The sequence below is a fragment of the Mastigoproctus giganteus genome, chromosome 10, assembly GCF_048544385.1.
Source record: "Mastigoproctus giganteus isolate SK-2022 chromosome 10, ASM4854438v1, whole genome shotgun sequence".
NCBI lineage: Eukaryota > Metazoa > Arthropoda > Arachnida > Uropygi > Thelyphonidae > Mastigoproctus > Mastigoproctus giganteus.
Genome location: NC_143584.1, coordinates 67,889,530 through 67,914,798, shown reverse-complemented (window position 1 = coordinate 67,914,798; position 25,269 = coordinate 67,889,530). Strand labels below are relative to the sequence as shown.

At 35.8% G+C, this 25,269-nt stretch overlaps 1 protein-coding gene across 1 annotated transcript in view; it reads left to right on the top strand.

The window, feature by feature from the left end:
• Positions 1–25,269, top strand: part of Wwox (WW domain-containing oxidoreductase) — a 190,983-nt gene that overhangs the window by 145,885 nt on the left and 19,829 nt on the right. Inside the window, exon 7 of the mRNA XM_090384097.1 lies at positions 4,238–4,423. Coding sequence (XP_090240223.1) covers positions 4,238–4,423 — 186 coding nt within the window. The remainder of the gene's footprint in view (positions 1–4,237; positions 4,424–25,269) is intronic.

Genomic DNA, 25,269 nt, shown 5'->3' with positions numbered 1-25,269 from the left:
CAAGTAAATCTGCATCCTTCCTAAAATGAGGCCTCCAGACCTGTACGCAGTACTCAAGGCGTGGCCTGACCATTGCCTTATACAGAGGGATAATCACCTCCTTTTCCCTGCTAGCAAAATTCCTATATATCATTGACAAAACCCCATGACCTGCCCTGGCAGCCTGTCTGCATTGCTCAGAAAACTACATATCTGCCTGCACAGTTACTCCCAGGTCTTTTTCATTTTCTACCACCTTAAGTGTAGTACCACACAGTTGGTACGTTTCTCTGGGGTTACTTCTACCCATATGCAGTACTTTGCATTTGTCAAGGTTAAACTTCAGTTGCCACTTCTTAGCCCATCTGCCCAAATTATCTAGATCCTGTTGCAGAAGCACACTGCCATTACTGTCATTAACAACCCTGCCAACTTTTGTATCATCTGCAAACTTCGACATTAAACCTGATATACCTTCATCAATATCATTGATAAATATACAAAACAACAGAGGACCCAACACCAAACCCTGTGGGACTCCACTAATAACATTAGTCCACGAAGAGCAGCACCCATTGATTACCACCCCCTGTCTTCTCAAACTTAACCATCCTTTTATACATTGTAGCAACTTACCCTTAATACCATTCTGCTCCAATTTGTACAATAGTCTTTCATGCGCAACAGTGTCAAAAGCTTTCCTGAAATCCAAATAGATGATATCAAAATTATTTTTTGCATCCAGTTCCTTTGTAACCACATCATAATATCCTATCAAATTTGTCAGACAAGACTTTCCCTTAACAAACCCATGCTGTGTCTGAATTATTGCAGCAGTCTTGTCTAGATGATCCTGCAATGCATCTTTAACCAGTGACTCCATTATTTTACCCAGAACAGAAGTTAAACTAACTGGTCTGTAATTACTCGTGTCACCCTTCGATCCCCCTTTGTGAAGTGGCGATACATTTGCACATCTCCAGTCCATGGAAACCTCCCCTTAGTCCAAGGATGCTCTCATAATTATGGCCAAGGGTTTGCTTAGTTGCTTTGCCGCCTCCTTTAATATAACTGGATAGATCCCATCCACCCCAGGTGCTTTTCTTATGTTTAACTTCAACAATTTCTCCTCCACCTTGCTCTCAGTTATTACAAAATCATTAAGTATCCTGCTACAATTTGATAACCTTCTGCGATTTCCAAACCTTAATAACTCCTCGTGTGTGAATGTAGATGCAAAATACTCATTCAGTTTGTTTGCTATCTGAGCAGGATCATCAACAGTCGATCCATCGATATCAAGTGGACCAATCAGATTCATCCCCTTCCTTTTAGAGTTTATATAAGTAAAGAAATCCTTGCTGTTTTTCTTAGCATCTTTTGCCAAGGATTTCTCGTAATGTGCCTTCGCCTGCCTAACCTCCTTTGTGACCTGATTACAGACTAGCTTATATCTGCCATAGGCTTCTGAGTCGCTTGATAATTTATATACATCCCATGCATTTTACTTCTCTGTTACGAGTCTCATTAGTTCATTTGATAACCATTTAGGCCTAAACCTTAAACAGTATTTCTTAATAGGTATGAAACTTTTAGTAGCTTCCACGATTAATTCCTTGAATGCTTCCCACTTAGAATTTACTGTTGGTAACATCGTCAGTTTATCCCACTGTACAGAATTTAAAAACTTTCTGAGACCACTATACTCACCTTTACGGAAGCAAAAACCCTTTCCTTTACCCATGATGGTAATTATATCTTTAAGTAAATCCCACATCAATACACTGTGATCACTGCCACCTAGTCGTTCCTTTATCTGCAAATTCTTAATACACGAATGATCACTTCTGATAACCAGATCAGGAGTATTACTCTCTCTGGTTGCCTCTCGAACATGCTGCTGCAGAAAACAATCATCCAATAAATCCACAAAAGTCTGACTAGTGTGTGAGTGACCAACCCACAAGTTCCAGTCAATATCTGGGAAGTTAAAATTCCCCATTATAAGACATTCTGATATACTGGCCCACTCTATTTCTCTGTATAATTGTTCATTGTACTCATTCGAGTCATTAGGCCTATAACACACTCCTACTCTTATTTTTGTTTTCGCAGTGCTTATGTCACACCAAACTGACTCAACAGTGCACTGTTCATCTATATGTAATGGAACTGGCAGATGAAATCCTTTATTCTGTCATATCATATCTATCATTTTTCTATCAATGTTGAAATTATTCCCTAAATCCAACTCTTGAGTGACAGGGTCACTCAAGAGCTGGATCTAGGGAATAATTTCAACATTGTTTATTTGGATTTCAGCAAAGAATTTGACTGAGTCCCACATGAGTGGTTACTTTATAAGATGGAATGGGTTGGAATTACAGGGAAAATCCTTAGATGGATAGCTGGATGGTTTCGGGGCAGGAGGCAAAGGGTTGTGATAAATGGTTATTCTTCAGATTGGGTTGATATAAGAAGTGGGGTTCCCCAAGGATTAGTACAGTATTTGTTTTTGAACCACTGTTGTAGTACACTAGTACCACTGTTGTTTTTGAATTTCATAAATGACATCAATGAAGGGATAGAGGGCGTGATGTCTAAATTTGCAGATGATGCAAAGATTGGTACAGCAGTTAATGATCACCACCAAGCAGAGCTTCTTCAGAGTGACCTAGATAGACTTCAGGGATGGTCAGAAAAATGGCAACTATGCTTTAATCCAGCAAAGTGTAAGGTATTACACCTGGGGAACAGTTACCCCAAAACAACTTATACACTTGGTGGAGTTGAACTAAAGCTGGTAGTGGAGGAAAGGGACTTGGGTGTTATGATACCTTCAGACATGAAGGACTCCGAGGGTTGCAAGGAAGGCCCATTGTGTCCTATCAATGATTTACCGAACAATTGCTAGTAGAGATAAGGATCTCATAATCCCATTATATAAGTCTATTGTTAGACCACACTTGGAATACTGTGTTCATGTATGGAGATCCACATCTAAAGAAAGACATTGTGCTTCTTGAAAGGGTCCAAAGACAGGTAACTCGCCTGGTGAGATTGGCGAAAGGGCATCCATATGAGGAAAGACTTCAAATATGTGGGTTGCAGAACTTGGAAACTAGGTATCTTAATGGAGACTTCATTGAGGTGTTTAAGGCTCTGAAAGGCATAAGTAAAATGAATGAGGATGAAATTTTCACAAGTTATAAATAATTCTAGAACTAGGGGCCATAATTTCAAGTTATGGGGGGAGATGTTTAGACAGGATTGCAGGAAGTTTTATTTTAGCCAGTGAGTTATAAATTACTGGAATAAGTTATCTATGCTGACCGGGCTAGCCAGGTGGGTAAAGTGTACCTTTGGGTTGCCTGCCTGCCTGGCAACCCAAAGGTCGCAGCTTCAAATCCCACCTAGGGCTTGCATCAGAGTAAAATTAAAAAACTTTGGGAGGTACATTATGGCCACAGAAGCCGATGTGCTAACAAAATAAAAAAACGAAAAAAAGTGTTATCTACATGGGTGGTAGAGGCTGACAGTTTGGGGGAATTCAAAGGTCAGCTGGATAATTATGGGGGGGACAGAAACACATAGGTTGTCTGTTTCCTTTTCTCTTATTAATTATTTATTATTTTTTAAATTGCATAAGCCATAGGCTTCCTTTCACGATGTGGCCATTACTAATACTAATCATATATATCAATTGTATTCTATAATTTATCTTTTCACCTTTTAGTTCACAAATCCAGCAATGCAAAAGCATGTGCCTCCTGATTCCAAAAATCATTTCTTTCTATTTCAACACAGCGCAATGTCTAAATGAATTTTGTAATCAAAGTGTCAAAAACCCTTCTGTCTTTTCCGTTTTTTTCCCCACCTCAAAAAGTTCGATAGTTTTCAGGAGAATTTTAAGTTGTTATTTTGATTACAAAATTTTATAGCAATTAGAATTATAAAAAAAAAGTGATGCTTTCAGTAAAATAATTTAAATTTTCAAAATTAAATTCCACATGATATCCTGACAGTTAAAATCACTCTTAAAGCCATACACAAATTAGTTCCTGTTGACCCTATATTCTAAATTCAGCAATTACCAAAGAAGTGAAAAAGAATAAACCTAGAAAATGTGGATGATCTTATTCGTAAAAGTATTCTTATTATAGTTATACTGGATTGTTTATTTGCTTTATCATTATCTATATAATATATTGATAAAATGATTTGCTATGAAAATGAATGCTTGTTTAATATTTTACAGTGTTTTACATATCTTAATTTTAAATGCTGGGACATTTGGTTTACCCTATTCTTTGACAGAGGATGGATATGAAACCACTTTTCAGGTTAATCATTTAGGTCACTTTTATTTGACTAAATTGTTAAAGGATATTCTTGAACATTCTGCACCTGCAAGGGTTGTTGTGGTTTCTTCAGAGAGTCATAGGTGAGTTAAAATACTTTTAGTAATTTTTCACCTGTTTTATTGCTTCCATAAATTGCTCAAATTGCTTTTTTTCCCCCATTTATATGAAGATATATAAGAAACATAGAATAATCTTAATAAAAAATTAGTAACAATAAAAAAAATTAGGTAAGTTATTTTATAATTAGAGTATTATATTGCCAAAATAAATGAGATCTGGTGTATAATATTTGCATATGCTGGATAAACTTTTGATTAAAAAAAAAAATTTAATCATCATGTTTTATTTTCTAAATTAGCATTCTCGTGTTGATATTTTTCAATTTGGTTCAGAATGATATGACTCTCTCACTCTCTCGTGCGCGCGCGCGCGCGCACACACACACACACACACACACACACACACACACACACACACACACACACACACACACACACACAAAACTAATACTTGACACTTCATTACCTCTAAGAAATGAAGCAAACTACACAGAATTTATCTTATCCAGAAAACATTTAGTTGTAGGTGAGCTCTCGATATCCATCAACTTCTTAATCCATCAGTTAGTAAGGAAGTAAGCAAACCCTTAGAGTTATAATTATGAGAGCTTCCCTGGACTCAGGGGAGGTACCCATGGACTGGAGATGTGCAAATGTGACCTTAATCCACAAAGAAGGATCAAAGAGAGACACATGTAATTACAGACCTGTTAGTTTAAATTCTGTTCCAGGGAAATTAATGGAGGCACTGGTTAAAGAGGCATTGCAGGATCATCTAGACAAGACTTCAGTTATAGCTCGGACACAGCATGTGTTTGTTAAGGGGAAGTCTTGTCTGACTAATTTTATTGGATACTATGATGTAGTCACAAAGGAACTGGATGCAAAGGATAACTTTGATATCATATATCAAAGACTACTGCACAAATTGGAGCAGTGTGGCATTGGAGGCAAATTGCTGCTATGGATAAAGGGATGGTTGAGAGGGAAAAGACAGAGAGTGGTGATCAATGGACACTGCTCTTCGTGGACTAATGTTATTAGTGGAGTCCCTCAGGGTTCAGTGTTGGGTCCATTGTTGTTTTCTGTATTTATAAATGATATTGATGATGGTATATCAAGCTTAATGTCCAAATTTGCAGATGATACAAAAGTTGGTAGGGTTGTTAAGGACACTAATGACAGTACACTGCTGCAACAGGATCTAGAAAAGTTGAGCAGATGGGCTGAGAGGTGGCAAATGAAGTTTAACATTGACAAATGTAAAGTACTACGTATGGGAAACAGTAATCCCCCAGAGTAACATATCAACTCTGTGGTACCACACTGACAGTGGTAGAGAATGAAAAGGACCTGGGGGTAATTGTGCAGGCAGATATGAAGTTTTCTGAGCAGTGCAGACAGTCTGCAAGAGTAGCTTATGGTGTCTTGTCAATGATATACAGGAATTTTTCTAGTAGCTATAAGGAGGTGATTATCCCCTTGTGTAAGGCAATGGTCAGGCCATGCCTTGAGTACCGTATACAGGTCTGGAGGCCTCATTTAAGAAGGATGTAGAGCTGTTGGAATGAGTACAGAGAAGGGCAGCAAGATTAGTGAATGGAACAAAGGTTTCTCTTATGAAGAAAGGCTTACATTTTGCAAATTACAGTGTCTGAAGACTAGGCACCTGCAAGGTGATCTGATTGATGTGTATAAAGCCTTAAATGGTTTGAGCATGCTCAATGCGGATGGGATTCTTCCTCTTGTTCAGAATAATCGCCTGACAGGGCATAAATTCAAATTGAGGAAAGACGGTTTTAGGATAGATGTGCGGAAGTTTGCCTTTAGCCAGCGGGTGGTTGATTGGTGGAACAAACTTCCATCTGTCATTGTAGAAGTTGATAGCTTAAATAGATTCAAGGCAGAACTTGACAAACATTTGGAGCGAGTGAATGGGTGAAATAAGGGTTTTTTTTGTTTTTTTTTTTTTTGCCTGATGATATATAAGCTTGCTTTCTTGCATCATGTGCCTTTGCTAATGCTAGTTCTCACATACATTGTTCGCTATTTAACTCTACTGTTCTCTTATTCATCATCATATTACCATATGCCTCTGCCTTCAAAGTCTGATGACTAAACTAAGAAGATAAGAATACTCACGACTTTGGAAACAAAATGGAAAATTATTTCTAATTTTGAAGCTGCAAACAATCACTTTGATATCAGACATGGCATGGAATTTCACCAACAACGAATAGGTAACGACTGTAGCTAATAGGCGGGGGGGGGGGATAAAATATATCTATAAATATGTGTTGCAGAATTATCAGTCAGTGCCTGACACCACTGAATGTTTGAGAACCAGGGAAAATGTTTTTATTAAAAGTGGATAAATTAGTATTGAATTGAATTTCTGATCAACAAACTAAGGGAGTTAATGTAAAAAATTCCATTTTGATAAAGAGAAGGATAAAAGTATTTTCTGAAATCTTGAGCACAGATAAAAACTGCAGATAGAATTTTCTAGAAGTGGAGGAGGGGAAGCAGTTAATTTGTTTAAGTTTGATAAATTTGTATTAATCCTGGGCTGGTTAAGTGGGTTGACGAGCCGCAGACAGCATTTCAGCAGTTCATGCTCTTCATTTACAATATACACACAGCTAAAACTCTTAACAGCTATTTTTGCAAAAATAGTTTTCAAAAAAAATTTTCTTTGATTTCCTCACTGAAATTTCTGAAAATCTGTTAATTATTGCATAATTAGAAAAAATTCATGAATGAAACCTAATTATATGGTGTGCTGATTAGTATCTGTCATATACAGTTATTGACAGCAAGCTCACTTTAGCTAATGCTGCATGCTTTCCTCCAGTTGGTAACACTCACTGGCTTCATGTAACATTGAAGCATCATCTGTAATCAAACCGTTGATTACAACTGTGTGTGCTTCATGTTTCATGCAGTGGAGATGTTGCTGTTACTGACATGCAGGCATCCAGTTGCAGCTGTTCATTGAAACTCACAGGTTTTTCAGTTGGCACTTCACTTGCTAACAGATTTAAAGGGAATTTTAATTTCAAAAATTAATTAAAAATATGTTTTTAATATAAAAAAAATGGATATTTTGCAGTTGTGTTCAAAAAAGATTGAAAATAAAGATGGCATTAAAAAAAAAATGAACAGTTTTGATTTTTTTTTTCTGACTTTTCAAATGTAGGTGCATGGGGTTGAAGTGTCTATATGTGCTTCGAGGAAGAATAATACTTTTAACATCTGCTGGTGGGTTTAGAACTGGTGAGACCATATTTGCATAGCTGCAATCTTTTGACTTTCAAAAAGCTAGATATTGGGTGGTTTGTTTGCAAAAAAAAAAGCAGAAAATTCTTCAGAAAATGGGAGGTTTTTAAAATCTGTGATTACACTGACAACTACACATTTTATAGTAATATACAGCTACAGGATTGTTTACCAGTATAGTATGCTTTCAAAAAGCTTACGTAGACTTTTAATGGCTGTGGATTTCTGTTTGGATTGTCTATTAGACATCAAAAAGTGCTTGTGGCTTTTATTACCACTTTTAACCTCTTCTTTAAATAGGCATGGCAATGGTTTCTAATATTCTACCAGGATAATTATACATTTAATCAATGAAGAAAGCCAACATGTACATATATGCTTCAAAATCTTTTTTACTTTAGTGGCATGCATCAGTTGAAACTGTTTAAATCTGTCTTTCCTTTTAGCATTTCTTTCTAGATAATAGTAAATGTCCTCCAAATGCCCTTCATTGTCACAGAAAAGCATGCAGCCTCTTTCTCGGCACACAAATTAATGCAATGTTAGAGACAACCTATTACCACCAAGTGTTCAATATCTTCTTTTAATATGCGCATTGCTCTGGTTTTCTTAGGCCTACCATAACAGGGGTATTATCAACTTTTGTGCAAGACATTTTTTTTAATGAAATCCCACATGCTTTCAGGTTGTCCAAAAGAAGATGCCCAGTGGCATACCATGTAGGATGACCTTCTATTTCTGGCACTGAGAGCAAGCTGTTTTCATATATTGTTGTATAAGTTGATAGCCTAAATAAATTTAAGGCTGAGCTGGACAGGTATTTAGAACGAACGGAGGGGTGAAATGGGAGCGTTTTTTTTTTTTTTTGGCTGATGCTGCATAAGCTTGCTTTCTTGCATCATATGCCTCTACTAATGCTAATATATATATATATTTTTTTTATTTCAAAAGATGAACAAAAATTATTTTAAAATTTGAAAAAGACCCATTTTTCGTAGCCATCACTACCTCTTATTTCTCTATCTGTGCAGTGAAGTCCCTCAGGGTTCATTTCTGGGCCCTGTATTGTTTTCAATATTTATTAATGATATTGATGATGATATATCAAGATTAACAACTAAGTATACAGATGATACAAAGGTTGGCAGAGTGGTTAATGACGTGCAATATCAAGATCATCACCTACTTCATTGATAATTGTTGTTAAATTATGGAACATGTCGTAACAATCTGTAGAAACTCAATTCTTCCAAACTTCTAATTTTTGCTTTTGCCCTTCAGTCTTATCTTCCATTGAAAAACATGTTGCATTCCTTCCTTACATGGAAGTATTAAGATCATTAAAAATACCAAAGATATCAGACAAATAAGCAAGTCTGGCTGTCCAATTCACATCTTTAAGATGTTGAGTCCAAACTGGTTTTTTATCCTGCAGAAACACTAGGAGTTTGTTCCATAGTTCAAACATTCTCGATAGAACTTTTCCCCTCTATAACCATCATATTTCAGCATGTAATAACAGTTATTTATGATTAGCTTCCATATTATTACATAATAAAGAGAATAAGCTCAAATTTGCCTTTACGTAATTCACAATTTTTACTGTCACTAAGCACAGTTTCGGTCAGCTGATATTTTTTTCGTAGCAAGACTTTCTTAATGAAGGAAGCAGTGTGTTGATTTATTTACATTCTGGCGCAAGCTCCTTAACCTGCGTAACTACTCCAGAATGTTTTCCTATCATTGCAGCTGCTCCATTAGAACATACTCCTACACTAAACATAAACTGCAAACTACATTTGTTGACAATGTAATCCTTCAGAGCTAGTTGTGTTTGTTGGCAATGAAGCTGAAAAAAAAAATTGTTCCTTCATATCACGTTCAAATCGTGTTCAAATCGCACATATACTAAAAGAATTGGCATGTTAGCAATATCTGTGCATTCGTCAAGTTGCAATGAAAAATACTTTGCTAGCTTTATTTGTTCTACAAGTTGGTCTTCCATATCATTATCCAGTTCCTGAATATGTTGAGCAATGGTGTCATTGGAAAGTGGTACTTCAGCTACCTTCTTTGCCGCAGATTCACCCAACATTTTTAAGCAAACATCTTTGATGCAGTCTTTCACTAATGACTTGGCAATTGTATATGGTTTTTAAGTCTTAGCAACTCGAAGTGCTACTTTATAAGAGGCCTGCAAAGCACTAATGTTTATATGTGAAATATTGAACATCTTCTTTTGTCGGTTTTTTAATTGAATACTTTTTATTTCCAAGAATTCTTTTAATTTTGAACTTATTCCCTTTATGCTTTGTATGTAAATTCCACTTAAGTTTTGATGGTTTTTTGTTGCTTCATTAGCCAGTACGTCTCCACAAATAACACACTGTGGTTTTAGCACTTCACCATCAGTTATGAATACAAAACTGAACTCAATATATGAGGGATCATACTTCGGAGTAAAACTTGTACAAACTCTTTTGGTCTTCATTTCTTTGGATCACTTCCATCATCATCGTTTGGTTTTCTACTACCTTCACTTTCAGAAAAGGCGTCTTTTCTCAACAAAAAAGTCTAGTGAACCTTGTTTCACTATCTGTAAATTAGGGTTAAAAATAAATAATACAAATTTTACTTCCCTTTTTTAGTTAATAATGTTAAACTATAAATTAATAAACAGACTTGAATAAAAATTAAAATGATTGTAAAAATAACAAGCTATAAAATAAGAAATGCTTACATTTCCTCAGATTTTTATACTTTTGGGTTTCAGTTGACAAATGAACTTTAAAATATCACATGTTGTAACGTGGTCCTACTGTGCATGACTTATGCGCAGCTCACGCCACATGCGACTCACCACACGACAATACCTGAACTGGTCCAAAGCCGTACTCGCACATTTCAAGGCCCGAGGCACAAAATTATTTTGAGGCCCCTGAACTGTTTATTAATAAAGTATGACAATAAAAATTTTGTATGGCCAAAATAATTTATTTATATAACATAATAATTAAATACAAGTACATACAATACAAGAGTTTAACAGAATAATAGTTTTAACAATACCTGTATGGTACCAAACATTAACACATTATTAAAATTAAATAAGAACTAAGAACATTAAATATAAACTGTCCAGCCTTATAAAAAATCCCAGACTATCTGCAACCCATATGCAGACAGGATTTTTTAAACTTCACCAGAAGCTAACACCAGTTACTATGTTTTTTGTTAAAATGTTTTTTTTTTTTTCTTGCTCTTAATTTCGCAAATTTATCAATTATGTTGTCATAATTTATAGAGTTTGAGGACTTCATAAATAATAATGATAATGATAAATCAAACATTTTGTTCTGAATTAAATTATTTCATAAATAGTTTTTATTCTTTTTAGTGCTGAAAAAAGACTGTTCACCACTTGCATTTGTCACAGGCATCATGAGAAATATCAGAATTGTTTCAACATTCAGAAATGTCGATCTAAGTGAATCATTAATAATAGTATACATATACTCAATACAGTAGACTATCGAAATAACGGCGCCCCAAATAACGGAACATTCGAGCTAACAGCACATTCAGATCAGATTTTGGCATACAGCACAGATGTCTTGCAGTGCCGAAAAAAGAAAACAGCAATCATGTGATTACTGTATTTGTTTAAGTTCTCCATTTTTAAACTAATCATTATTATGGTTAGTTTAAAAATTGTGCTATTTCTGATTTAAATTGTTTGATATCAGTGTCATTTTTATAAACATCTGCTAATGTGTCAATACACAAATCAAACTTGTTTTCCTCCATAGTGTCATTTAAAAAAACACTAAACATATTTAATCTCTCGGTGTATACTTCAGATCGGCGATTTAATTCAGCAAAAAGTGTATCACAAATAACATTACTAGTGTTGACAATGAATAATTTTCTTCCAGTTAAAATTACATCATTGTTGCTTATTTTGTCATACAGGTGACCCCCGCTTTACGCTGATAATTCGTTCCAGAAAAATAGAGCGCTAAGTGAATCCACACTAAGTGAGCGCCGCATTCCAATAAGGTAACATATGTATTTGTGAGTTGCAGTTGGTGCAATAGGATATTTCCTAATAAATAATAAAACGGTAGTGAAAAGATGCACAAATGTCGGTCAAAATATTTAATATTCAAATATTTGTACATGTAAAATATTCTGCATTACATATCACATAATTGATATGTAATCAATTATGTGGTAACATAATTGATTACGTATCAAAAATACGTAATCAATAAACACATAATCACACATTTGATACGTAAGTCGTTACCACATTGTGGTAACTACTTACGTATCAAAATTAAACTTAAAATTACAATTAAAATCATGAATTTAATTGAATTTAATCGTGAAAAATGTGTCTATTTTGGGTTGTACTTTGGCCCCCTTCCTGGTAAACTAAAAGGGGTTTTAATTTTAAATCCCCTGCAGCATTACCACCCAACAATAAAGTCAACCGATCCTTCTCCGCTTTGAAACCTGGAATGTTTTTTTTTTTTCTTCTTTCAATATGAAACTTCTTTCAGGCATTCGTTTCCAAAAAAGTCCTGCTTCATCTATGTTAAAAACTTGTTGAGAAGTATAACACATAATACCCCTCTTCAATAATTTTAACAAGTTCTTTTTTGAAAGTTTTGGCTCCTTGATCTGCACTTGCGGCTTCTCCCTGGATTTTAAATCTATTCAACCAGCCCTTACTAGTTTTAAATGGTTCCACTTTTTTTTCTTTTTTTTTTTAGGTGAGCTTTCTTCAGATCATCATAATCAGATCAGGCTAATCTCTTTTATTATTATCATTATTATTTTTTTTATGAAGTTTAACTTAACTGAATTCTGCATTGGATATTATCTTCAATAAAATTAGTTAAAGCCTCTCCATTTCAATCCTAATAGCCGGCCTAGCCCTAGTTGCTTGCAGTGGAACAGCTGTCTTTTCCGCTGCTAAAATTAATTCTTTATTTTTTATAATTGTTCTTACAGTTGAACTTGCCAGTCCTAAATTATGGCACACATCCACTTGTCGTTGATCGGAATCGATTCGCTTCAAAATGGATAATTCTTATATTTGTAGTCTTCATACTGCGTCCAGACATTGCTTTTTCATTCTTATCCGCCATTATTAACTCTTCAAAAATGTAACTGCTTTGGTTGCATTAATTATGATTCAGTGTTCGAGTAAACTGTCCGTTACGCGTGATGTCTAATACTGTACCGAGTAATGATTAAACTTCGGATAAATGCATATAATGTAAATATTACAAGCAATGTACTTGATCATTTTTTAAAATGTTGATCTCGGAACTACGAAGTCACTGTACTACAATTAAATTAGCGTACAAGAAAATTTCACTGAGGGTGGGAAAAATTTGAATTCTGTTTTGCTGTTCATTTTCAAGTTATCGAATCCATCAAATGAAACGATTTCGTTAAATATGCCAAAAATGTAATCTGTAAAAGAGTCTTATAGTGATTTGTGAGAGCATTATAGTCAAATATGGGTTATAATATAAGAACAGCGTTATAGCGAATCAGCGTAAAGCGAACCGCGTTATAACGAGTACATACCCAGACAATCACGTGGGGGATGGACTCATGTTCTGGAGTTCAGCCAAATTTGCTACTATTATGATTAACGCATTTTTAAATATTAATATATTATTTTTTTAATTACTGCTTCATTTAATTTGTTGTTTATTGACAATTTAAAATTTTTAATTCAAAAGAGATTATAGTAATGTAATCTCTTAAGAGTAGGGTTACCAGTTCTAGAATTCAAAGACAAGGACAAAATAGGAAAAAACTAGAACATTTTTAGTTTTAAAAACGAGGACGAAATGTGGACATTTTAAAAATTATATTTATCGTTACTGCCAATCATTTTCAGTAAGTTTGGATTACGAAGTAAGTAATTCATCATCATCATCATCAGCCATTTTCAATCCACTGCAGGATGAAGGCCTCTCCAGCAACTTTCCAGTTCCTTCTGTTTTGAGCACTGGCCATCCATTTACTACCCACAAACTCATGAATTTCATCTATCCGTCTCCGCCTTTGTCTTCCAGGTTTTCTTCTAGCTCCTCTTGGATACCATTCTGTTATTTTCTTAGTCCATCTGTCATCATGTCTTCGAGCTATGTGTCCTGCCCAAGACCATTTTAGTTCTTTAGTTTTGATAAGAATGTCCTTTATTTCAGTTTGCTGCCTAATCCATGTGTTTCTCTTCTTATCTAACAGTCTGATTCCCAATATAATTCGTTCCATTCTTCGCTGTGCAGTTCTCAGCTTCTCTTCCATTCTTTTGGTGAGTGCCCAAGTTTCACTTCCATAAGTCGTGGTGGGGAGTATACATTGGTTCATTATTTTACGTTTCAGACAAACTGGGATATTGCTCTTCAGTATGTGACTATATTTCCTGAATGCTATCCATCCAAAATTTATTCTTCTCTTGACTTCCAGCCATTTATCATTATTACAGCTAATAACTTGTCTCAGATAAGTATATGACTCCACCTTTTCAATTACTGCTCCTTCAATCATTATTTCCCTTTCTGTGGTATACTTGTTCATCATTACTTTTGTTTTAGCCATATTCATCTTTAGTCCAAAATCCTTACTAACTGTGCATAACTGATTAAGATTTTCCTCTAATTCTTTGGGATCGTGGCTTCTGACCACAATGTCATCTGCAAATCGTAAATGGTTTAGGTACTCTCCGTTCACATTGAATCCTTTCTGTGACCAGTCTAATCTTCTGAAAGCTTCCTCAAGGGCAGCATTAAACAGCTTCGGAGATATTGTGTCTCCTTGTCGAACTCCTTTCTCAATTTTAAATTTCCTACTGTCTTTGTCTAGTCTAATAAAGGAGGTAGCACTCTCATATATTTTCTTCAAAATCATAATATATGGAGTATCTATGCCTTGTCTTTCCAGTGCCCGAAACATTGCCTTATGCTGTATGGAGTCAAATGCCTTTTCATAATCCACAAATGCCAGGCATAATGGTGTTTTATATTCATTTGCTTTCTCCATTAACTGTGATATTACGTAATGGTGATCCATAGTTGAGAATCCTGTCCTAAAGCCAGCTTGCTCTTTCGGTTGATTCTCATCAAGTATTCTTTCTAATCTGTTAGTAATGACCCTTGTGAACAACTTGTAGATGTGGGATAACAAGATAATTGGTCTATAATTTCCAATTTCTGATTTATCTCCCTTCTTATGCAGCAAAACTATGATTGCATTATTCCACTGCTTAGGCATCACACCTTTTCTAATGCACTTTGTGAAGAGCCTTGCCAGTTTTTGTGTTATTTCTCTTCCTCCCAATTTTAACAACTCTACAGTAACTTCATCTTCCCCCGGGGCTTTCTGATTCTTCATTTTCTTCAATGCAGGTTCTACCTCATCAGGAAGAATATTGGGTATGTCGTATGTGTTGCTACTTTGCAATCCATCTTCCCCACTGCTGGCATCATTCCCTCGCTCCTTGTATAATTCTCTATAGTAGTCTTCTGCTATTTGAATTATGCCTTCTCTGCTGTTTATAAGTACACCATTGCTATTCTTCAGTTTCAATCATTTGTCTTTCTGTATTACTGCTCATGGCTGCTGATTTAAATCCTTTGTTTTCCCTTAATGCTTTTTCTACTTTTCTTGTGTTAAATCTTCTTATGTCCTCTCTGAATCTCTTTCTAATGGCTTTGCGTAACTCAGTATACTCAATTTTTTCGCTGTCAGTGTTTTTCTTGCTCTTCATTTGTCGTCTCCGGTTCATCATGACAAGTGTTTCTTGACTAATTTTTTCTTCTTTGGATTTCTTTTTCCCTATAGGTTTCTTGGGCTTTATCACTTACAGAAAGTTGTAATATTCCTCATCGATATCTTGGTCCTGAGCAGTCTGCAGAAGCTCAAGCTTGTTCTTAAATTCCAGTACATACTGCTTTTTCTCCTCCTGTGTTATCTCAAAGACCTTTGTATTATTTACTCGAGTCAGTTTTTTCCTTTCCTACATCTATATCAAGTGTACATCTTACCATTCTGTGATCACTTCCAACATTTACCTTATTCAGGACGGTAACATCATTCACAATATATCTTCTGTTAGTGAGGATGAAGTCGATTTCATTAGTTGTTAATCCATTTGGACTCTTCCATGTCCACTTTCTGTTCACCCTTTTCTTGAAAGAAGTGTTCATTACTGACAGTCCTCGAGATTCTGCAAATTCCACAAGTCTTTCACCTCTTTTATTTCTTTCACCAATTCCAAAATTTCCTATAGTTCCTCTTTCTGCGCTGTTTTACCTTTTTCCAACTTTAGCATTGAAATCCCCCATAATAATAGTGTAGTGGGTTTCTGCTCATCTAGAAGACTCTCAATTTCAGTGTACATTTCTTCAACCTCTTCATCATCGTGGCTCGATGTTGGTGCATAAATCATTATAATCTTTAGCTTGTACCTCTTAGAAATCTTGAATATTAGTCTTGACAGCCTTGGTGATGTATTTTGGATTCCAAAATGTTATTTTTAAAATCTTTATGGACCAGAAACCCAACTCCACCTTCACTCCTTTCACTGTTTCCATTGGTGTACAGCAGATTTCCACTTGAGTAAGTAATTATAAAATGTTTTACAGCCATTTTCAATTATAAGTAACAAACAAAATACTATTCATAGTATTTGTTTCCATTTTATTTCTAATGTTGTTCCGTTGATTGGTAATTAATGAAAATACACACTCTATATTCCCACTTTAGGCAAAAATATAAAATGTATATTGAGAAATTTTTAAAATCTCAAACATAACTCGAAACTCTTGCATTGATTAAAATATGCAGCCCACTTTCTATGGGCTAATAAATTTTCCCAATTATCATATTTCTTTTTCTCAGATACAAATTCCTTAAAATTCATAATTTAGTCAAATAATCGATTTTCAATTAGACAATGATGATGTTGCAGTCCACTTGTGTAATTTTGAGATAATACAGTCCACTTAATGCAGCCAGCGCACTGTTTTTATTTATTCTGTTGTATTGACTGAAGTTGCAATGCACAGAATATTTAATGAAAATTCATTTTATGATGAGATGATTTTTTTAAATTACAAAAAAATAGGACCCAAGTGACATGAGGACATCCGAGGATGCCCTAAAAACTAGGATATGTCTTCAGAAACGAAGACATCTGGTAACTCTACTTAAGAGTAATATAAAAAATTAAATAAGTTCCTTTGAATCAGTTCATATTTTAAGAGCGTGAAAGCAAAAAGATTTCAATAAAGGAAATGTAAAAGAGCTTCAATAAAGGAAATATAAAATGTATGGTGCAACCATAATAGACAGCGAAACATTACAGCAGAACTGCTCTTGTATGATAATTGAATTTTCTGCTACAACAGAATCAATTTATTAAACTCAAAAATACGTATCACACTTTAATTTTCACATCAATTGCTAAATCAAACTAAATTTTGCAGTTTCCAGGTCTCAGCTTATAGTCCAATTAAAATAGTTTCTGTAGAACAAATAAAATTTCCATATGACGAATGGATTTCGAGAGACCTGGGTATGCTTTGTTCGCATTATCTGGCCTTTAGGCAATACAGCTACTGCTGTAGAAAGCACAAATTAAGAGCTAAAGGAATTAACATTCCACAATTTGTCGGTGCCTGTAACGCATTTCCAACTGCCTATCCCACATACTGTACCTAGAAATTGTGCTGGTCAACTGCTTTCTTGTGTCCATAGCCAGTTGAAAAGATTAAGGCATATTCTTAATGAGGACAATACACCATGGTCAACCTGTGTTCTGCTGTAAGCTCCCTATAGAGAAATACGAAAGAGTGATTTTCTTTTATCCTGGAAATTCATCTGTTCTTGTAAAGAAATGAGTCATCCACACTTTCAGTAAATTTCACCTGTCTCTGTTTACATGGTTATATAACCGAGATTACAGAGATCCCCCCCCTCTATGGTGAGGCCTGAGGCTAGTGCCTCATTGCGGACCAGTAACAAACAGTGACCACACTTTGAGTTGCACTGGTCTAAACTATCCTGCATTCTTTAACCAGTTACTCCATTACTTTCCCCAGAACAGAAGTTAAACTAACAGGTCCGTAATTACTCGTGTCACACTTTGATCCCTCTTTGTGAATTGGGGATACATTTGCACTTCTCCAGTCCATGGGGGACCCCCTTCCCCTAGAACCCAAGGATGCTCTCATAATTATGGCTAAGGGTTTCCCGGTCGGCTGCACATTTGTGTGCAGCCGACCGGGCTAGCCGGCTGGGTAAAGACATCCAGAATCACTGCTGAGACTGAATCTACTCTCATCAGTAAAGAGTACCTTAAGTAAAGATTTTGTGGTTGTAACCTTTAGAAATAGTGTTGGTCCTTAAGTTTTGCGCACCAGGGTATAACTGGATAGATCCCATCCACCAGAGCCGGCCCGAGGGGGGTGCGAGCGCACAGGGCCCCACGTTTTTGAAGGCCCCGCGCCGCTGACTGATTTTGCAAAATAAAAATGATTTCATTTTTTTTTTGTTTTAATGCTGTCGCAAAATGTCCATATTTTTTAATATACATAAGAAATAAAATGTCAATAAAACATTATCTGAAAGCCCGCCAAGAATTCTCCAAAGAACACGGAGAAATATATTTTCTTTCAAATATATTTAAAATGTCTCTCCTTACAAATAAAAATAATAATTATATAATAATTTATGGAGTTTCATTTGAAATTATTGAATAAATATTCCCCACAAATACGAATATGTATATATAAGCCCACCGTAGCCTAGTGGTCGGGCGCGCGGGTGCATAAGTACACCTGCTTTGAGTGACTGAGGTTCAAGCCCGTGACTACTGAATACGGTGCTGTTTCTTGTAATCTGTCTATCTTGTGAACTCCTCTGACCGTTTGGTCGTCCCGGAGTATAAACAGAAAATTTATTTATTATTATTATTATGACAGCTGATCATACATCGTACGTTTTTATCGCGAGGGTGCGAAAATAAATAACATATTCGTATCTATTTGGCAACATGACTAGTAGAGACAGAGATGCAGAAAGAAAGTAAATGTGTGGCTCTGATAAATTGAAGAAAAAAAAGAGAGAGAAGAAATTACGGAAAAACAGAGGAACTCCCTCGCAAAATTTTTTAAAACCGAAAATGTACAACAAACTGAAGAAACGCACAATTCACAGTTACTGCAAGATCAAACTCGCCGAAATGAAATTACATCCACGAAAATGATCCTGATCATCATAAAGCCAGCCTTTGTCCTAATGAAGAGGAAAGCGATGATAAGAAAACTGTTGAACGGGAAGATAATCACGAAGCAGAGGGAAACGTACAGACGGAGGATTTTGTGTCAGCGTCGAACAAAGAACAAGATGAATTATTCCGAGGACCGCAGCTTCAAGAGAATCAACAAAGCCACGAAGACGAAAATGTCGATATCAATGATCCTGGTACTTGGCCCGAAATTATAACTGATAAATTTAGAATGGCTATCGTACAAAATGGCGTGACCCAAGTAAAAAACTACGATTTTCCCAAAGATAAAAATAACGGAAGTTTTTCTGAAAATTAACGAATGGGGAATGTCAAGAACGAAGGTGGTTACTCTACTCAAAGTATAAAAGATGCCACATTGTGTTATGTGTGTAAGTTATTCTCTTCAAATGCCACTTCTCTGCGTTTAACTGGACTTAACGATTGGGTACATTTAAGTCCGCGATTACAAAATCACGAAAGATCGGAATATCATTTACAAGCTACGTACAAATTGTTACAACTTGAAAAGAATCTGAAACTTGGAAACACTATTGACAAAGAACATGAAAAAATAATTAAAAACGAAACACAGCGTTTAAAATGTGTTTATGAACGAATAGTGGCTGCAATTTTATATTTATCGGAGCATAATTTGGCATTCAGGGGCAGTAGCGATGCTTTATATAAACCGCACAATGGTAATTTCTTAGATCTCATAGAATTACTCGCAAGATTTGACCCAATCATGAAACAACATTTGGATCGGTGCGTAGAATCAGCATCGCGTTCCTATTTATCTCGTAGAATACAAGACGAACTGATTTCTGCTTTGGCTAAAAAAGTTAGAAAGGAAATAATAAATACAGTTCGGAAAGCTAAGTATTTCACAATTTTATTAGATTGCACTCCAAGACGTAAGCCATCAAGAACAATTATCTGTTATTTTAAGATATGTTAATGTAGATAACTCTGAAAGTGATGTGAGTATACAAGAACGATTTATTTGTTTTGAAAGAGTAAAAGACTCGACAGGAAAAGGGTTATCAGCCAGAATTGAAAGCATATTAGAAAAGGAGGAATTAAATTTAGGGAACTGTGGAGGACAGGATACGATAACAGAGCTCATATGAGAGATTTATATAAAGGCGTGCAAGCACTTATCCTGCAAAAGAATTCCAAAGCACAACATATGCCCTGCGGAAGTCATAATTTGAATTTAGTTCTTGGAGACATTTCAAAATCATCTTCTCTCGCAAATTCATTTTTTGGGAAAATATTATATATGCTTTACAAAGCATATATAATATTTTTGAAAGTTCTGTGATACGCTGGGATATATTAAAAGAGCGTGTCAAACATCTTCCTCCAAAACCACTGTTAGAAATGAGGTGGGAATGTCGCCTCGAAAGTGTGAAATGTGTGAGATACCACAATTTTCTATAGCTTTGAAATATCTTTATGAACATACCAGTGAAACGAAATCCGAAATCCAATCAATCGAAAATAAACTTACTTCATTCGAATTTTTATTAAGTTTGGTCATTTGGTATGATGTACTGAATGAAGTAAATATTGTGAGCGAGATATTTCAAAATTGAAATATAGATATGGGTACTGCAAATTCACATTTAAAAGGCCTTTTACATTTTTTTGAACTGTATCGTGAATCAGGATTCAAATCTTCTTTAATAACTGCAAAGGAAATAGCTGAAGAATTATGAGTGACATCTGAATTTAAGAATCAAAGAACTGGACGAAAAACAAAGCAATTTTGTTATGAAGGAACCGATTAGCCTATTTCATCAGGCGAAGAATATTTCAGAATTCAATATTTTCTAGTCATAATCGATAGTGCGATTATTTCTTTTAAGAAAAGATTCAAAATTTATCACGAACATGAGACATCATGTGGTTTTTTGTATAATTCGGATAATATTCAAAAACTGACTGAAAACGATCTTCTTAAATGTTGCAAAGACTTAAATGCGACCTCGCAAGACGATATTGGTTGCGTTGATTTATTTAATGAAATCAAAATTTGTTGTCGAGTTTTGCCTTCCAGGATCGCAATATTACAAATATTGCAATATTTACTGAAAAATAATTTATTTGAATTGTATCCGAATTTTGTTACTGTTCTGAAAATTATATTAACCTTACCAATTACCGTCGTCTGCAGAAAGATCTTTCTCAAGATTGAAATTAATAAAAAATTACTTGAGATCTAGCATTAGTCAAGAAAGATTTACCTCCTTAGCCATTTTATCTATCGAATCCGAAATAGCCAAAAAATTAAACGATGATGATATTATCAATGAATTTGCTAAACATATAAAACATGTAAGAAAATGAAACAAAAATCACATTTTGTGACCTTATTCGATTAAGCCGCATACCAAATTGTATTTTGTAAGTATATGAAGCAATTATTTTTCTTATTTGATTTATTAAAGATTTTTTTCTGATTGAAATGTTAAGTTTATTGAAATAATTTAATTATTTATCATTTTCATGTAATCATCACTAAACCAATTTGTGCAATTTAATAAATATCAAAATGCAATAAATATTTTGTTGTTCGAAATTTGTATCGAGGCCCCGCGAGTCAACTTTGCACCGGGCCCCGCTTTTGTTCTGGCCGGCTGTGCCATCCACCCCAATTTCCTTTCTTATGTTTAACTTCAACAATTTCTCCTCAACGTTTCTCTCAGTTATTACAAAAATCAGTCAGCTCCCTGTTAGAGTCTGGTAAACTTTTGACCCCCATTTTCCTACAGAATTCCTTATGTGTGAATGTAGAGGCAAAATACTCATTCAGTTTGTCAGCTACCTGAATGGGATCATCAATAGTCGAACCATCGATATCAACTGGACCAATCTGATTCATCCCCTTCCTTCTAAAGTTTACAAAAGTAAAGAAGTCTTTGCAGCTTTTCTTTGCATCTTTTGCCAAAGATTTCTTGTAATTTGCCTTCGCGTGCCTAATTTCCTCTGTGACTTGATTACAGATTAGCATAGGCTTCTGTGTTGCCTGATAATTCATATGCATCCTATGCATTTTTCTTGTATGCCACGAGTCTTAATTAGTTCATCTGACATCTATTTAGGCCTAAATCTTGAATAGTATTTCTTAGTTGGTATTAAAACCAAGCTTCCAAGATTAATTCCTTGAATGTCATAATCTCCCAATGCTTATGCTGTGACATAAGCATTGGGAGATCATGTGACATAAGCATTGGGAGATCAAAATTGGGAGTAGGAGTGTGCTATAGGCCTAATGACTCTGATGAGTATAATAAGAAATTGTGCAGAGAAATAGAGTGGGCCGGTACATCAGAGAGTCTTATAATGGGGGATTTTAATTTCCCAGATATAGACTGCAATTTGAGGACTGGTCACACACACTAGCAAGGCTTATGTGGATTTATCGGATGATTGTTTTCTACATCAGCATGTTCGGGAGGCAACTAGAGGGAGTAATACTCTTGATTTGATTATCAGTAGTGATTCTTCATGCATTAAGAATCTCCAGATAGAGGAGCCACTAGGTGGCAGTGATCACTGTGTGCTGAAGTGGGATTTACTCAAAGAGTTCATCTGATTATGGTAGTTGCCTCAGGGGTAAAGGGAAGGGTTATTGCTTTCGTAAAGGCAACTACGATGGTCTGAGACAGTATTTAAATTCTATACAGTGGGACCAACTGATGATGTTACCAACAGCAAATTCAAAATGGGAAGCATTCAAAGAACTTATCTTGGAAGCTACTAGGCTTTACATACCAACTAAGAGATTTTGTTCAAGGTTTAGGCCAAAATGGATGACAGATGAACTAATGAGACATATGACAGAGAAGAAAAATGCTTGGGATACATATAAATTAACACGTGACAGAAGCCTATGATAGATATAAGTTGAACTGTAACCAAGTTACAAAGGAGGTTAGGCAGGCGAAGGCAGATTACGAGAAATCTTTGGCAAAGGATGCATAGAAAAACAGAAAAGAGTTCTTTTCTTATGTACACTCTAGAAGGAAGGGGATGAATCAGATTGGTCCACTTGATATCGTTGGTTCAACTGTTGATGATCCTGCTCAGGTAGCTAACAAACTAAATGAATATTTTGCATCGACATTCACACATGAGGAGTTATTCAGCGATGAGAATGCCAGAGGTGTATTCAACTCTGGCAGTAAGCTAGATAATCTTGTAATAATTGAGAGTAAAGTGGAGGAGAAATTGTTGAAGATAAACCCAAGAAAGGCACCTGGGGTGGATGAGATCTATCCAGTTATATTAAAGGAGGCAGCAAAGGAAGTAAGCAAACCCTTAGCCATAATGATGAGAGCTTCCTTGGACTCAGGGGAGGTACCCATGGACTGGAGAAGTGCAAATGTGACCCCAATTCACAAAGGAGGATCAAAGGCTGACACAAGTAATTATAGACCTGTGAGTTTAACTTCTGTTCCAGGAAAATTAATGGAGGCACTGTTAAAGAAGCACTGCAGGATCATCTAGACAAGACTTCAGTTATAGCTTGAACACAGCATGGTTTTGTTAAGGGGAAGTCTTGCCTGACCAATTTGATTGGATACTATGATGCAGTCACAAAAGAACTGGATACAGGGAATAACTTTGATATTATATACTTGGATCTTAGAAAGGCTTTTGATACTGTTGCACATAGAAGATTGCTGCACAATTTGGAGCAGTGTGGCATTGGAGGCAAATTGCTGCTGTGGATTAAGGGGCGGTTGACGGGGAGAAGACAGAGAGTGGTAATCAATGGACACTGCTCATCGTGGATTAATGTTATTAGTGGAGTCCCTCAGGGTTCAGTGTTGGGTCCATTATTGTTTTCTGTATTTATAAATAATATTGATGATGGTATATCAAGCTTAATGTCCAAGTTTGCAGACGATACAAAAGTTGGCAGGGTTATTAAGGACACTACTGAAACTATGCTGCGGCAACAAGATCTGGAAAGGTTGAGCAGATGGGCTGAGAGGTGGCAAATGAAACAAATGTAAAGTACTACATATGGGAAACAGCAACCCCAGAGCAATGTATCAACTATGTGGTACTACACTGACAGTGGTAGAGAATGAAAAGGACCTGGGGGTAATTGTGCAGGCAGATATGAAGTTCTCTGAGCAGTGCAGATGGGCTGCAAGAGTAGCTCATGGTGTCTTATCAATGATATACAGGAATTTTTCTAGCAAGGATAAGGAGGTGATTATTCCCTTGTATAAGGCAATGGTCAGGCCACACTGTATACAGGTCTGGAGGCCTCATTTCAAGAAGGATGTAGAGCTGCTGGAACGAGTTCAGAGAAGGGCAACAAGATAGTAAATGGAACAAAGGGTTGCTCTTATGAAGAAAGGCTTAAGTTTTGCAAATTACAGTGTCTGGAGACTAGGCACCGGCGAGGTGATCTGATTGAGGTGTATAAAGCCTTGAATGGTTTGAGCATGCTCAATGCTGATGGGAATTTGCCTCTTGCTCAGAATAATCACCTGAGAGGGCATAAATTCAAATTGAGGAAAGACAGATGTAGGATAGATGTCCAGAAATTTGTCTTTAGCCAGCGAGTAGTTGGTTGGTGGAACAGACTTCCATCCCTTGTTGTGGAAGTTGATAGCCTAAATAAATTTAAGGTTCAGCTGGACAGGTATTTCGAACGAACGGAGGGGTGAAGTGGAAGTTTTTTTTTTTTTTTTTTCCCCTGGCTGATACTGCATAAGCTTGCTTTCTTGCATCATATGCCTCTACTAATGCTAATGCTACCCATGTTCAATTTGCTGTTGGTGATATCATCAGTTGGTCACACTGTATAGAATTTAAAAACTGTGACACCGCCATAGTCTCCTTTACGAAAGAAAAAACCCTTCCCTTTATCCTTGATGGCAGTTACATCTCTAATAAATTTCACTTCGGTACACTGTGATCAATGCCACCTAGTGGTTGTTTTATCCACAGATACAGTATATCTTAAAACAATTGACATTATTATTATTATTAGCCATGCAAGGAAGTGCAAGGAAGCACGAGGTTATACTGCACCAGCCAAAAAAAAATTTGAGTACCCTAGGAGCCCCTGTGGTAAAATAGTCATTACATTTGCCATATAGTGCAAGGAAACTACAAGACTTTTGCTGCACTGGAAAAAAAAAAAAAAAAAAGACCAAGTAGATAAGAAAATACAAATTATATTTGCTTTCCTCTGAATACAGGTAACTATCCAGTTGACCTTTGAATTTGTTCAAATTTT